This window comes from Parus major, chromosome 3 (genome assembly GCF_001522545.3).
Source record: "Parus major isolate Abel chromosome 3, Parus_major1.1, whole genome shotgun sequence".
Lineage (NCBI taxonomy): Eukaryota > Metazoa > Chordata > Aves > Passeriformes > Paridae > Parus > Parus major.
In genome coordinates, this window is record NC_031770.1 from 95437505 (window position 1) to 95453912 (window position 16408).

The window sequence follows — 16408 nt, forward strand, 5'->3', positions numbered from 1 at the left end:
GTGAGATTTCATTTCTAATGTGTCCTTAGTTACTCAAGCAGTGGTCTTAATTTGCTTCTTTTATTCTGTTTCGAAATTCCAGTCATTCTAAAGGAATCATACCATACATGGTCTAGAAATGTCACTAACCCATGTTGTTAACAAGTTTTCAGCACTGATGTCTAAGGTGAACTGTAATAATTGTTACTACGTTTTGTAAGCTTATAAAATAGCACAATTTGTGGTGAGAGACTTGTTTTATGTCTGTTAATACAGGGAAACTGTGCTAGCTATGAAAACACTTATCCAAAGTATTTCTCTAATATCCACAAATGACATTTTACAGGCATCTCAACTGTCTGTGTATAGTGCTGACAACTAAGTACAGTTGCAAGGTCTACCTAAAGCGTGTTTCTGAATGTCAGCCTATGTCATAAGTAAGGAAAGACTTGGATTGGAGAAATTATCTGCTTTATGTGATGCCTCTACAGTGATGTTTGGCCATTTTGAGTTTACTGTCTTCCTTTTGTTTTCTCTTCTGCTTGTCTATGTGAGGCAGGCTGGCTGAAGCTCCCCTTTTTAAAATTTATGGAGTCTGATGATGCTATAAATCATCATTTTTTTCACCTTCATCAGATTTAGTTAGTGGGATAATTGTGGCAAAATATGAAGTGTTGTGGGGAAAAAAGATTTAAAATAAAAGATTGTTTTTACATTGATGACTTCCTTTAGTTTCTCTACCTATCACAAAGATAAGTGAAGAAATGCACAGACTAAAGAAATTATATCTTAGACTATTCCTCTTTGTTAATAAATTTTGCAGGAAAACAGAAGAAAAATATTCCTCTTCATTGCTACACATGGTGCTGTTTTTTTTTCTCATGTGTTACCACAAATACTGCTGAAGTTAACACTCCCCATATAAGACTTATTCAGTCTTGGCAGTTGCTCAGGAAAATTCTTCATTCACGCTCACGTTGGCAGTAAAAAACATACTAAAACCTCTAGTGGAACTGTTCTGTTGCTTCAGAGCTACTGTCTACCTGTAAAATCAGCTAATACAGCTTAAATAAATACCACTCAAAAGTTGTGGTTCCAGTTGGTTATTCAGGCCACTCAGACATGCAAATAGAATTTTTTTCTGAAATGATACAGATATTTTAATTAAGAAATGTATGTATAATCTAAGGAGGTATACTACTGCTAAAGTACTTAATTGTATTCTTTCACAAGGCTACATAGTCTCATTGTAGACAGTGCCAGCTTTGCACAGCATTCTTAGTACTATGAGCAGCAAATTTCTAAAGGCTGCCTTACTACAGTTACCACTAGGTAAGATTTAGGGTGATCTCTTTGCTGCAGAGCAATTCTTGTAGAGTTTTCCTGCATTCTTTTTATTATGTTTGCCTTTCTCCAATGCAAATAACTCTAAATTACTTGAAAAAGTATTTTTGAAACTTTTTTAAACCAGATCATGATTCAGAGTTTCTGTTCTTAGATTATGTGCAGTTAAATTGTGAAGTATTTGCAAGCATGTAATTTCAGATAAAATTTTCAATTAAATTAATTGAAATGGTACAACCATTTAAATGTGTACAAACATTTAGTCTCCTATGTCATCTTCATCCTCTCTGGCTTGAAAGTAATAAACAAAAACTTGGAATCTAGTCTGTTGAAGTGGGATTTTTAAGTGTACTTTTAATTTCTAGTCAGTGAAGCTAGGATTTGAAGTTCGCTACCTTATCCCTTCTAAAAATCCTGTAGATGATACTAATACATTGTTGGTAGAAGTATGCTGGTGCATATAAAAGCAAGCATATACATCTCTTTCTGTATGTATATGTAAAAACCTGAATATTTTTCAGAAACTCGATTTTGTATATTTCTCTTTTACCCAGTGAAGGAAAGAATTATTTCTTTTGTTTTGGTTTGAGGTTTTTTGCTGTTTAAAGATCCTGCTTTATCTTTTCAGTAACTGATAATCTGATCTTCTGTTGCTTTTTGGCATTTAAGATTTGTTGAATAAGCTGTAGAAGGCAGATCAGAAAGCATTTCTGATTACTGGTTTGCAACTGGCAAATTCAAAGATAAAATATCTGGTCATTGGAATACTCTTCTGTGCTTCAAAAGGGTTCCAGGTGAAGGCTGCAGATCAAATTTGATTGACATGAGGTGATGTTTATGTTTTGACAGTTATGAAAATGTGCAGCTGTTCATAAAGAAATTTAAATTTATGGTCTTAGAAAATTCTACCTGATCTTGCTCTTTATTTCTTCTGTTCCCATGCTTTCAGTGTATCAAATTTCCTTTCAGCAGGCCTTTTTTTACTTTTTAGTTTTGCCTTTTGTATGCTGATAATACATATATATACATATATACAAATGAGATTAATTCATGTGACATGACAATCAAACATCGCATTCTTTGAAAATAAAAATCTCCAGTGTATTTAAAAGTGATTGCTAAAAAAATTGTCTTAAAATTAAACCATTTTCCATTATAAATTTTTTGTATATTATTGTAAAACCCCTAAAGAGGAGCAGCAGAGGTTAACTGTAAAATAACAAACTAGAATAAGAGCTGTTCAACTTAAAAATAAAATTTCAATATATAGCAGTAATTGTAGGGTAATTAATGCCTTTTGTGGAAATTATCTAAGCTTAGCTGGCATAGTTTTACTGTGTAAGAGGACATTACTGTAGAAATTTGAAGTATGAAGTAGAGAGCAAAATCCATTCTCCTATGCTCTTAACTGAAGATTTTAATTACAAGATATGCTATTTGTTTTAAATACTTCCTTGACATGTTGCCCTGTTAAATTCAGTACCAAGTGAAATATAATGGAGTACATGGTCTTGATTCAGAGTAGTTTTGCAAAAGACAGTATGTGATAAATTCGGTGTTTATATAAAATTGTCTTGAACCTAGTGGGATACCACAGGAATAGATATGTATGCCTGCTTATAATAGAAGCCTGTTACAAAGAAATACGTCTTTCCCTTTCTGCCTTAAGTGGCCTAAAAGTGAGAAGGTGAAACTTTTGAGGCAAGATAATGTAATCCTTAATCTAAGAAGCAAATGTATTATTTCTGTTGCAGCTGAGTGTTAATGCAGTCAATCCTACTTTCTTGTTTGTTTTTTTTCCTTTTTCACAATATAAGTGTGTTCACTGAGGGAAGTATAGTTGGTTTTTTCCCCGCTGATCTTTTTTTTCATTACATTTTGTACTCCAAATTCTACAACCTGCCTTTCAGCTCTTCCTAATACTATTATTATTGATCTTTTCAAGTCATCAGCAAATGTCATTTACTTCTTCCCAGTTGTTTTCTTGTTGAACTAGACAATGTGAAATGAAAAATCAGTGTTTTCTGAAAATCTCTTTTGCCTTTTTGAAAGTCTCACCTCTTATCAGTTCTAACACAGGTGTTAATCAGTTACAGAATTGCATCGGTGAACGGATCTCTTCACATGTATTTTGTATTACTGCCATGTATTTCTTTTTGAGAAGTCTATGTAAATTGTACTGGCACCTTATATAAGTAGCACTCATTGAAAACTTTACCAAATCTAATTAAATTTATGACCTGTTTTTTTAACCAGAAAATCTGTCCATTACTGTAGGAACTAAACAGATATGTTACCCATACCACATATAATTTAAATAAAGAGAAGTGTACTTGTAGACACAAACATATCTGGGAAAATGCACTTAACCAAAAATCTCAAGAGTTTATAATTTATAAGCAGTGTATTTAAGGTCTATATTTGGATTGAGTGGCTTGAATAAGTGCTGCAGGGTTTTTATGAGCAATTTGCTCATCTGATTTGACCTGAAATTGTACATTACTGTTTATTTGGGCTGGTAAGAAAGCCTTGCCAGTGGTAAAAGGGCGTTCCTTTTCTCTTCTTCTTTCCACAGTTGTGACATTTGTATGAGAGCATGTGTACAGTTTTGTGCTTTCTCAAAAAAACCCCTCCTGCTGTTCAAAAGGATTACAAGGAAACTGAGGAAGAGGGTGGAAAGAGCTAATGTTTCTTTATTTAAAGTTAGTAGCTTGCTTAATAAGCAGTAAGTAACAGACATTGATTGGATGGATTTGCTCGATGTTTACAGTAAAATTTCTTCTGTTTATGCCATGAGTTTCATAAAGAAAGAGACAAAACAGACTACTAGAGTTTTTTAGATCCTCCTGTGAGAAACTGTAATACAAATTCTGGTTTAAAAATTCATTACAGTAACTAGCCTTACACCCTGAGCCAGCTTTCTTTTGGTTTTGTTTAAGAGGTCTGTCACCACACTTGATGTACTACTGAGGATCTCATTGGAACGGTTTTTGGTCTCAAGCTATGAAGGAAATACTAAGGAGTTGAGAAATAATACATCCATAGAGTACATTTTAAAGTAATATAGTTCTGAGTGCTTGTTACAACTGAGGATTTAGTTGTAAAAGGAAATAAATCAGATTCTTATGGAGTCTAAGTTGACCTGTAGTTGCATTCATCATTCTGACATCTGCTGACACCACTTCTGATGATGTAGATTGGTAGTGGGTTATTCTTTCCTCTCACAGGGATTGTAGTAGAGTAGTTTTATTCAGCAATACATAAGATCAATACTTTACAAAATACAGAGTTCAAAAAAACTGTATAACAAAACATGTAAATTTTATTAAAAATTGATAATGTGAGATATTTCATCTGTGCTCCATTAAATACCTGTATTTGTGATAATGTGAGATATTTCACCTGTGCTCCATTAAATACCTGTATTTGTATGTTGAGTTTTGGTAGTAATTTGATTTTTCTGTATGAGTGTTTATTGAAGTGACCTTTTGTTGCATTTTACAATAGAATATAAACATACAAACTTGTTCAGAATGGACAATGCTGCAGCATAGTCATTTACTAAAACTTTAGCTTCTTTCAGATTTCACAAAATTTTTCCCCCCTTTTTTTACCTTTGCCTCAGAAATCTCTTTGAGTGCAGCAGAAGGTGCATCATCAGTAAATTAAGACTACCTTCTCCAAAAAAGCAGTACCAAACTAGCTGGTTTTAGGCACAGCTTTCTTTTTGGCAGGATTACTGTTGGATTGTAGAGCTGTTAGAACTTGGTCATCAGAGAGGTGGTAGAGATAGAACCAGCCGGAGTTCAGATTTGCTTCCATAGGTTTCAGTGCAAAGCAATTTTTCTGTGGTTTTTTGGCATAGAATTTACTCTTAAATTATTTTCCACTTCCTTTTTGTTGTTGTACACTGCCTAAACTGTCTGTGTATCTTCGGTCATGCTAAGCACTGTTCAGAATACATACATTAAATACTTCACATCTTTTGTGACTGGTTGAATCAACTTCTGCATGTCTCTTAATGGAACTTCAAACGCAGATTTATTTTCTTCATGTGTTTTCCACATATGATGATGCATGAAACTCATGTGTGCATCCATTACAGGAACATAGCAGTCAGGGAAGCCATTTGGAATAGTTAACATCAGCAAAAGAGAATTTTATGTAAATGTAAGATGCTTACTGTGAAGGTCATAATTAGTGAGTCTTGTGATTAAAATTTTGTCAACCTTTAAAAAAAAATTCTAGAGTGAGTGACTCATTTTGTATAGCATTTACCTCTTTGACGTACAAGCCTGTTAAGAACAGGTGCAAAAATCTGTTTAGGAAGCTCCTGAGTCCTGTTATTGAGAAAAGATGAAGCAAAAGGTAACTTGAGAAATCCCCTTAGAATATGTGTATAGCAAATGTACATATTAAAATATTAGAAATGTGGTGGTGCCTTGGAATGTCTACCTAAAACAGAGACTAGACAAAATTAAGAGGATAAAAGTGGGTATTTATTAAAGGCCTTCAATAGGTGCACCTTGGGCACTCAGACACCTCCGAGATGGACGATGGCCACGAGTTTTTCATACATTTATAAGTTTGGTCCATTTGCGTATCAGGAGTTAATCCTCCAGTTACAGCTTCAGGTAATAAAGTCATTTACTCCAAGTTTGTCCCCCCAATTCATTGTTGTTTACATCTCTCAGGGCATGAGACAGTAAGGTGTCCTTGAGTTTCAGGCCTGGAGAGGAGTTGTTTTGTCTGAAAAAAATGGGAGAACAGTAGCTGACAGGCTATGGAGTTTTAGAGTTTTAGAGTTTTTTATATACTAAAGCAGTACGGGATCTGAAAAATATAAAAGCTACATCCTTAGGCATCAGTGGCATGGTATTTTGCAAGGCCTATATCCCCATTATGCCAGCTGATTTGGTTTCAGTAGTGGTGTTTAGTTCACATTCATTATTGTTGTCTGTGTATCAGGATTATGCAGTTACCTGAAAGCAAGATGTTGCACACATTAGGGGTCAGGTGAACTCCTGGAACTACCTGTGAAGTCAGCCAGGATGCCCATAAATGTAGAAAATGAGGTCTTTGACAATACTAATGATAATGATAATGATGATAGAAATAATAATAATTAATAATAATTACAACAGTAGTAGTAGTAAACCAGTAATAATTTCTTTTTCACCCCAAATACTGCTTTAAATTCCCTATTCTTTGATGTTTTGAATGCACCAGAAGTTACACAGAAATATGCTAAGAGGTTTTGCATGCCCTGGTTATATCTCTTTCACAGGCATACTTTGAAGGCCAGTAATTTCATCTTATTTCTTCTACTTTGGTTGTAAAATATACATAATTATTAAATGCTAGTAGTAATGTAGCTACAACTTGAGTAAACTTCATTCTTTTAATCCTTCATTTTAATTAGTTAAATCTTCAATGAAACATTATAATTCCCAGTACAACTCGTTTTTGAAAATTTCAGTTAGGTGCACCTTTTTGCCTTCCTGATTATGGTTTACTTGTGTTTGCCTATTTAAAACATTTTAAACATGCCACATGATATAGCTAAGAGTAAGTTTCCTATTTTCTCATCTTTCACATTTTTCATCAGAAGAAGAAAAGAATGTGAAGGCAAAAATTATGTATTTTTATAACCATTTTTCACTTATATCCATTATATCACATATTTGTGATATAAACACTAGTGAGACATACCTTTTTTAACTCAGGCAAATCACAAACTGGTCATTATAGCAAACACACTTAACAAAATTAATTGCGTTTCTAGGTTCTATGGTTCCTTTCTCCATGCGGATTTTGCATGCTGAACTTCCTCAGTACCTAGGAAATCCTCAGGAATCACTTGACAGACTCCACAGTATGAAGATAATCTGCACCAAGGTAACAGCATCTCTAGGCACTAACATTTCTTAATGTTTAAGAAATAAATTTTATTGTCCTTATAAAGAACATTAAGTTTCAATTATGACATTTTTACTTCATCTTGATGCAAATAAGAAATTTGCTATTAAAAGTAATGAAGTGCCTCTTGCATTTTAAGAGAGATCCTTCTCTTCTTTGTGGTAGCTCTGGCTCAGTTGAGTAGAACAGAGGACAACTTTCATTTTTTTTGCCAGACAAGATGTGGAGCACAGTAAGCAGATGTGTTTAAGGGCAAGTAGGAGAGATTTCTTTCCTTCACTCAGCCATGTCCAGCTTGCTGAAAACAGTTGTTAATGACCTTGATCCTTCAGAAATAGTCCAAATAACTGATTTTAGAAACTGTAGTCATTTAGGAGTGTAAGTACAACCTGCTGAGTTTGGTTGGGGTTTTTGTTTTGTTTTGTCAAATGCCATAATAATTATGGCCTGAATTATAACATGGGATTTGTCAGTACTGAAATTTGAGTTATGGTGTTGTGAGCACTAACTTTACCTACTAAAACCAGCAACCCTGAACCATAAGCATTTGTCTTAAATGTTTTTTTTCTCAGAAATCTTTCCCAAGTAGTCTAATGCACCAGTGACCGTGAATTTTACAATGTGGTAAACTGTAGAAGAAATGCAACATTATTGCTTTATCTATGACACTTGAAAGTTCAAAACTGTAGTAAGATAACCATGTGTGATTACTTTTCATTTTCAGTGTTCCTGGCAAGTTTCCTATATTTACTCCTTAAAATAACTTGGATAAGGGAAGTGGAGGGATATAACAGTTGCTAATTCTGTAGCTGTAATGGCATTAGGTATATGAAATCAACTTCTAATAAATTAATGTGTAGGATAACCAAATGTTTACAGTAAAAAGTCCAATTCTTTTTATTATGAGAGGAAAAAATGAATGGTTTAGGTAATAAGAGGTGAAAGTGGCACTTTTTATAAAGTTGGAAAGAATTTATTTGAAGCCATTGAGAGATATATCTAATTTGGCCAAGAAGTGATACTTCTTAGCACTTGACGACTGCTGTTACCTCTCGTCTGATATCACTGGCCAGCTATTCTCTCCAGCCCTCTTCCTCATAAACAGTTCTCAATTTGAAGTAATTCTGTTCTTCTAGAAAATGCCATACCACTTGTATTGTAGGATTTCATGGTGTTTCTACTAACATTTTGCCTGCCTCAGTCTGCAAGAGATTGGCTGTTTCACATCTTGGGTTTATGCAATCTGGTATTAAGTGCTTCACTGTCTGCCCTCAGTCATGGAGGTGCCACTAGGTTCCAAAACTGAACTGGTTTCTACGTTCCTTAATCTTGTAACAAAGAGAGGAAACTGAATGTGAACGAGGGAGTGACTGCTGAGCAGGGTATCCATCAGCCATCTGGTAGATTTGATTGACATGGCCATATCTCAGTTACAGTGTGATCAGCCATGATTCTCTGCAGGTTAAAGATTGTTGGTCAGTAGAGGAATGAAATAAAAGGAAATTAACTCTGTTCTCCCCACACACGCTCCTTTATATCTTCAAGTCATCTACAGCCTTGAGGTGGATCTGCCTCTGATGTTTCTCTACAACTGCATATCCTTAGACCATAGCCAGTGTACCAAGGAAGCTTTTAAACTCTAATAAAAGATTTTGTTTGAACATGAACTGGGCTGATTATTTGTTTAAATAAGGGAAACTTAATATGGTGAAGAAGATGAAATAGAAATAAAGTAGAATTATAAATTAGTATATACATGTTTCCCTGCCCACTAAGTTCTTGAAGAACAGGTCTCTTCCTTGTGTTCTCAGTTCATCAATTGCTAGTGACCTAGGTCACCGCAGATTCTTTGTTATTTATCCCTTGTACTCTTGGAGAAGGCCACTTTAAAGCTGGCTCTACATCTTCCATGAGCTCTTCTGAGGAGTCTCTTGTTCTCTGCTCTTGGTGTTGGTTCAGAGATTGTCACCTCTTGGCCTTTGCCTTCCTGTGTCTGAGTTTTCAAGGTTTTCCCTGTGTTTGTGTGTCCAATTGCAGCAAGAAAAACAATATCCCTTTGGTTCTGACAGCTTCCTCTAGAGCCAGGATGCAGTAGCCAGGACAAGCTATTGTCTATGCTGATGGATGCTTCTGTGAAGTACAGTAAACAGATAACTACTAACAAGTAGAACATCTGTCTTTGAAATTTTTGAAGTATTTCTGATCAGTTATTCTACGTACCTCATTGCAGATTACTTCCTTTGTTTGTATTCATTTAAGTACCTTAGTTTTTGGAGCAATTCAAAGACAATTGTAGAAAGAAGAGTGAAAAAGGGCAGATTGTAAAGATAAATGTGTTTTTAAAAGACAGTTGTAAATTGGTGGTAATTTAACCATTTGATGGTTTTACCATCATTTATTTTTATCAAGGCTGGCTGATAAAAAACACTGTATATGTTTTGATTTTTGTACAGAACGCTGTTTGTCTAAATAATCTCTATCTCAACTGGAATGTTCAAGAATATGGTTCTAATACTTACAAAAACCCATGGCATAACCACAAAAATAACATAAAGGATGTACACTCATTAGTTTTAATATTTGTATGTGACACTTGGGAACCATTTGGGTTATAACAGAATTAATTGGGGAGCTTTCAACCAAAAGCCTCTAGTGTTTTACCTCCCTGTTTTAAAAAGTGGAAAAATAATCTTTGGTCATCCGTATTTACAGAAGGGCATACGAATCATCATTATGTAAATGAGATGATCTTGGAGTCATAAAAGCTAGAAGAAAGAAAAGACCTATTAGCTCACCTAGTCTCTCTCTGCAATGCAAGGTTGTTTTGTAGTTTTTAATGAGCCAGCCTATGGTGCTGAGGCCACATCTGAGCCCTGGGAGGTTATTCCAGGCTAATGGTAGTGCATTCTGATCACAAGAAAATTTGTCTTTCATTTCTCTTCCTTAATGTAACAATGAGGTTTGTTTCCTATCCAGTACTTGGTTTTAACCTGCTAAATTCTTTATTGCTTTTTGTTGTATATGTTCTACAGACACTTGTCAACTTTAGATTAACCATTCCACTTAAGGATGGAACTGTATTTATTTTGATTACTTGATCTTTACAGCCTCCCTCTATTTACACATCTCTGGTACCTAAAGCAGGATTGGTGGTTGAGTGCAAAAATGTTATTTTAATTTTTTCTGAATATATGTTTCCATATATTTTTTTCCTGTAATAATGATTTTATGTATTCCTGCAAGTGTCTGATCAAGATCTGTTTAGATATTTTGCATCTTTTTCTATATGAGCAACATTTGGGAAAGAAATTATCTGTAGTGCCAAAAGGCTGTTATAGCCTGGCGGAGGAACCCAGTGAAATTGTTGCTGTCTCTGTGTTATTGCTGGTCTTCCCAACATGAACTGCCTCAATGACTTGTTGGACCTGTAAGTCCACCATGAAATAAATGGTCTTTGAACAGCCAGGCAATAAAAGTAACAATAGTAACTTAAATCACAAAAGGACTTGTTCTTTTCAAGTGTTCATGTAAAAACATAAGCATGATCACTTTAGTGCTGATAATGCTGAAGACAGGCTAAAAAATGCTCAGCTGGAGGCCAGAATGTGAAAAGGACAACTGTCAGGCTAAGTCTAAACTTGTCTTGTTTGTATGTACCTCTGCTTCCCCAGATGTTTGAGGGAGAGCTCCTGGAAATTTACACGTTTCATAGTACAATATATTTCACTTTTAAACTCTAATCCCTCAACTGCCACAGCCATACTGGGCACTTGTACCAGGTGGGAGGAGCAGCAGCAAGTGGGTTAACAGTCTTGCTTCCTAAAAAGGCCTCTGCATGTGTTACTTCTGCAAAACTTGTCAAAAATACTTTGTGCCATTTTCCCATCAGCCACAACTTCTGTAGTTCCACCACTCTTCTTCATGAATAGTTATGTTCCTCCATGGTCCTTTGATACACACTCTTCCATATCTCCTGGCCTTCTGTTTTATTTCCAAATTGGTGAAACTTTCCAGTCTCTTAGGTTTGATTACTATAAGCTTCTAGTTGCTAAGGTGACGTAAGTTTTCTGTTTTTCATATGTTACTTCAGTCTGCAGGGTATTTGTCTTGACACCTTGTTGGTTAGGTTCATGGAACCTATGATGACCCTTTACAAGTCTAAATACCCAAAAAGCCACAGTTCCAGAAGCACCAAAAAAGCCTGAATAGTGATATGCATATATTAGTAATTCTTGCATACAGGCAATACATAGGGAATGAAAGAGAAGACTCAGTGAAGTAATAATAGCCAGTGAAAGTAAGTAGTGTGCATAATGGTAAGTGTTTAAAACAAGAAAAAGCACAGGTCATATGTAAAACTGATGAATTAAATTGTAGAAGTGTTCAGTCATATTTTTCTTCATATAGTTGGAACATGGGTGGTTAGAGCTATGTCTTGTGATATTGCTAGAATAAACAGTTTACCACCTAAATATTTCATACTGACTAAATGCAATACTTACACTGAGAAACTGTCGGAATCATTAATGTTACTATTAAGCAATTCTTGGAAAATGGGGAAATGCCCATTACTGAAAAACTGCAGGTGATGTTTTTGTACTTCAGGGCAAAAGAGAGAGAAACCTAGGGAATAAAACAATTAGCCTCAAATCATTGCTGAGCTCTGTTTTAATGATGTTGAGCTTGAGGTCACAGCTAGATATCCCCAAGTAATGTCACAGAATGGTTAATGTAATACTCTAATTGTATGCTAATATCTAATTCTTCTCTTTTTGTTTATTTTAGTGAGAATGTTTTCAGAGAAATACATTGTCTTTTTAAACAAGACAGCATGTCACCTTGATGAAGGGCCCTTGTGTTTGTATTATTTCAAGAGTAGGAACTTTGGGCCTTATTGAGTCTGAGAGGAAATCACTAGATATTTTGTAGGGGAAGAGAAAGATCAGGGTTTTTACACAAAGTAGATTATAAAGTGGTTTGAATTTGTGGGAGAGAAGAATGTGTTTTGTTTTTTTTTGACAAGGTGTCTTATTGTACACTAGGCATTCAACACTGAAAGGTGGCACTTTGGTTTCTAAGTGATTTCTAGGTGGCTGCACTGCTTTTGAAAGTGGTACTGAGAGTCAGTCTTGCAGGCATGCCACTGCCAGCTCATAAATTGCCACCTGTCAGCTAAGTGTCTGTTGGTGTATGCTCACAGCCTCTCAAAATTTGAGGTAAGGTAGCTCAGTCTAGCCCTCTCACCAAAGTTTACAGTAAACCGTATCACCTTGTATTTGTCATGGCCTGACAATTCTTACCAGGAGAATTAACCTTGCTCAGCTGGGGGGTGGTAAATATTCTAGGTGTATGTCTCTCCTTGCTCTTAAGTTCTTTGTAGTTGAATTTATGAACTTGAGTTCAAAACTTCACTCTAGTCTGTAAAAAGGGCTTGGTAACTCATAGGGCAATTTCTTCCAGCTTAATATGATCTTGAAATTGGTGGTATGAGATAACTTTCTGGAGGTACAGATTATCTTGATTGGCTGTAGAAAACACTAACACACTTTCCAAGACCAGATTAATTCTACATGTCTTCTTTTGAGGACTTGTTGTGTTGATTTGAAGTGTTCCTTTGTGAAACACTGAGCACAACTGGAATACTTCGTTGGCTTAGGAAAAGACAATACTTCTTATACTGCCAGAAACTGAAAGCTTTGTTTGGAGGTGTGCTTAGTCCCCAGAAGAGGCAGTGCCTTGTATTTCCTTCATTAGGTGTCCACAGTGGCTGATTAAACAGCAAATGGCCCTAATAGTTTTTTGAACGAAATCTCAGGCATCATTCTCCAACCAAAGTTATATATCTGTAGTAGGAAAAATGGGGTCATCTGTGAGAACTGGAAAATGAATTTGGAGAATTGTAATGGAATTAGGAAAAGGAAAGTTGACTTGTGTTTCAAATGGAGCCTTGTATGCATACTTTAAAAGTGCTTCAGATACAAGCTTCATTAAGTATACATTTCTGTTCTTTCCAATAAAACAACAGATGTTTCATTCACTCGACAATTTACATGACCTAAAATCTACAATAAATTTAAAAAAGCAATAAACCCCAAAGTTTGAGAAGGAAATGGCAGTAAGAACTAAGAGGTATACTTCATTAAAGACAAAAACATGGAACTAAAGAAACTGAAGCCCATACTGAGGGTGAAGAAGTCAGGAGGCTGTGGCCTTCTCTGAAAAAAATCAGTTTTGACTTTCATTGCAGTCATTAATGTTCATTCTCTGGTGAAGCATATTTCCTGTTTTACTTAACAAAATGTGTGTGACCCTAGAGTGTGCTGGCATTTAATGTTCTATAGGTATAAACTGAACTCTAACATCCTTCTACAGTACAATGACTTTCTTACTTTGTGCAATTGATCTAGCTATGGTAATAACCAGTAATTTTGAACTGTACCCTAAGTGAAGCATTCCTGCATGAATTGGTTTACACAGAGACTGTCCATTGTAGATAATTTGCATTAAATATATAGTGCTGTTTAAACTCATGTTGGTTACTTTAAAAAAATTACTACAGATACTAGAAAATTTGGAACAAGGCTTAGCTGAAGATGGAAGTATGACTAACATTACACAGGAGAACAGACAAGGTAGGTATTCTTTAAACATTTTTTTCACAGACAGTGTGTTTTTATTGATTGCCTAAATGTGCCAGAAGTTTTCACAAGACTGCCCCAGACTACTTAAAACTGTAGTTTTGTAATCTTACAGCCTACTCAGGCCCTGAAATGATACACCTTGTACTACTTTTTGCTGGAATTAATTTCACAGTTTTGCCTTTGATCAAACTCATGCAATAAATCAATTCTTTTTCTTACTTAGGAGAAACAACATGGCTGTTATCCTTTAGTGGTGAATATATAAGTGTATTGCTATTACAGCTCAATGGGTGTTTCATCTTAAGCCTTGGCTGACTGACTCTTCTCAAACCTCATGTTTGCCATCCACTCAGTTTTTTCAGATTGAACTACCCCCACACCATGGCTACTCTGGCTTAGGGTGCTGCTGCCCAGATGGCTGAGTCTCACTGTAGCTGCATGGTACTTAGACTCCAGAAATATCTAACACACTTGTTAAAATAATATTTAGATTATATTGAGTTACATCATCATTTTCATGATTTTACACCCAATTATGTTTTCTCCTCTTCCTTCTATCTTAGTGATGTTGCTTCAATAGTATAGGGCAAATTATGGCACAAAAATGGTGATCAGGACAAGCTTTTTTTTTTAACAGAATTTATACTATTTGAGGTCATCTGAGTATACTTGAAAATTAGAGAAGAGAAGACATTTTAGGAGGCATTGCTGTAGATTTGTATGGACCCCTCATGATGCCTAGCAAGTTAAATACACCCACCAAGAAAACAAAAAATTTTCACTTTTAGCTAACAGTCTAAGGAATGTTACCAAGTTCTTTCTAGGAGACCATTCACACAGAGCCCTTGGAAAGTAAAGGTCAGGCTCTGAGATAGGAGAGGCTGGATAGAGTTAATAGCAGAAAAAAATTATAAATAATTACTTTAAACTGTCTTTGTGGAAGGGTGCAGACCTGTCTGAACTATTTTTCTATGTGGTCTTCAATTGGATTGGATGTAAAAGTTGCTTTAATGTGTCACTGTACCTGATGTGATACACCTTCTGAATGCCTAAAATCCTAAATCCTAAAATCACAAACACATGTGAGAAGCATATATCATAAAGGTATTTACACATATAGTCAAATGAATACATTTACTACTCTTCTCAAAAGGTTTAGGAAGAAGGGACATAATCTTACATTGAAATTAGACACAGCATTTAATGAATTTCTGTTCTTTTCTCTTGTATCTTACATTCTTTTTTGCCTCTGTTCTCCTACTTACTTTTTCCTGTTAGCACCTTCTGCCAGAATTTTCATCCTCAGCTGCACATCTTTTGTTTTTTAAAACTTTAAAACCAAGCTGTTGGTCTCCCTTTAAGGTGCAAGGACTTTTTCCTAGCTGTATCATAATCCTCTGTCCTGCAGTCTGCTTCACTCAGGAGTTACTGGCTCCTTGCTTTTCCTCTGTGCTTCTGCTTCAGAGCTCAGATGGGCTCAGGAGGCGGCATAGTTAGAAAAGCAGCAGCTAGTAGTTATCAAGGGACATGGCTGCAGAAAATTTGGAAAGATCTTTACATGTCTACTGTGCAGCTGCCTCTAGGTTTAAGACTGCCAAAAAGCCCATGGGACCTTTGCAGAGGCTGTTGACTGCTGTTGTCTGTGGAGGTCAGCCAGGTCTGCTCCCTCTCTGCTTTGTCTCTGCATTTGGAGCTCCAGGAGGCTTAATAATGGGTTTGCTTTTTTTCATCTGAGACTTGCTGAAGCAAACCTTATTAACTTCATATGAAGACAGCCCTAATTCATTATGGGGATTATGCTTAGCATGTAATTTCCATGCTGCTGATGTAAGGAGGTGCAACACCAATCAACTTACCACGTGCATCTCTTGCCTGGAACAGAGCACCTCATTTGCCAGTTTTTCAGCAGGCAGAGAGATTTAGCATTGCACCACTTGCCTGGTAACACGTTCTGTAAGTTGCCAATTTTGTAACTTCACAGTGCCTATTGAAATGAGTGTGGAATACAGAGCCCTTAATGAAAACAAGGAAAAGCAAATGCTAGAGTGGAAGCATGGTGGCATGGACCTGCAGAGAGTGTTTCAGGCATCTCAGTAAAACAGTGATCTGCTGTTGGGTTTTGGTTTTGTTTAGTGCTTTGCAGATTTTTTTTAACCCCTTTCTGCCAGTGCTAAGAAGCCTCATCCCACAGAGCTACAGATTTCCAGACCTGGTTCCTGTTCAGTTTATAGCACAGGCTGGAGACATCTGGTTTGCATGCTTTCAAATCCTTTTTTGAGAACTGCAGCTGATGCTATCTGATTGTTAACATGAAACCTGGATGTCACCAGTGTAGGAATCAGCATCTAATTTGTTGTCACCTAAGTCCTAAAAACTGACTGTGGTTACCAAACTACAAGGACGTGCAAAAGAGGAGATATTTACTTAAGTGAAATAATGAATGGCAGTTACTTAATTATGTTCAGATTTTATTGATACCTACAAGGAAAGAAAAGGAATGTGTCATGAAGTATTTGTTCATGGCT

General features: G+C 35.8%; 1 protein-coding gene across 2 annotated transcripts in view; it reads left to right on the forward strand.

The window, feature by feature from the left end:
* The window catches only part of TRAPPC12 (trafficking protein particle complex 12), a 50589-nt gene that overhangs the window by 17454 nt on the left and 16727 nt on the right, over positions 1-16408 (forward strand). For both annotated transcript variants that reach the window (XM_015621156.3, XM_015621155.3), the window contains exons 6-7: positions 7109-7221; positions 13802-13874. In XM_015621156.3, coding sequence (XP_015476642.1) covers positions 7109-7221; positions 13802-13874 — 186 coding nt within the window. The remainder of the gene's footprint in view (positions 1-7108; positions 7222-13801; positions 13875-16408) is intronic.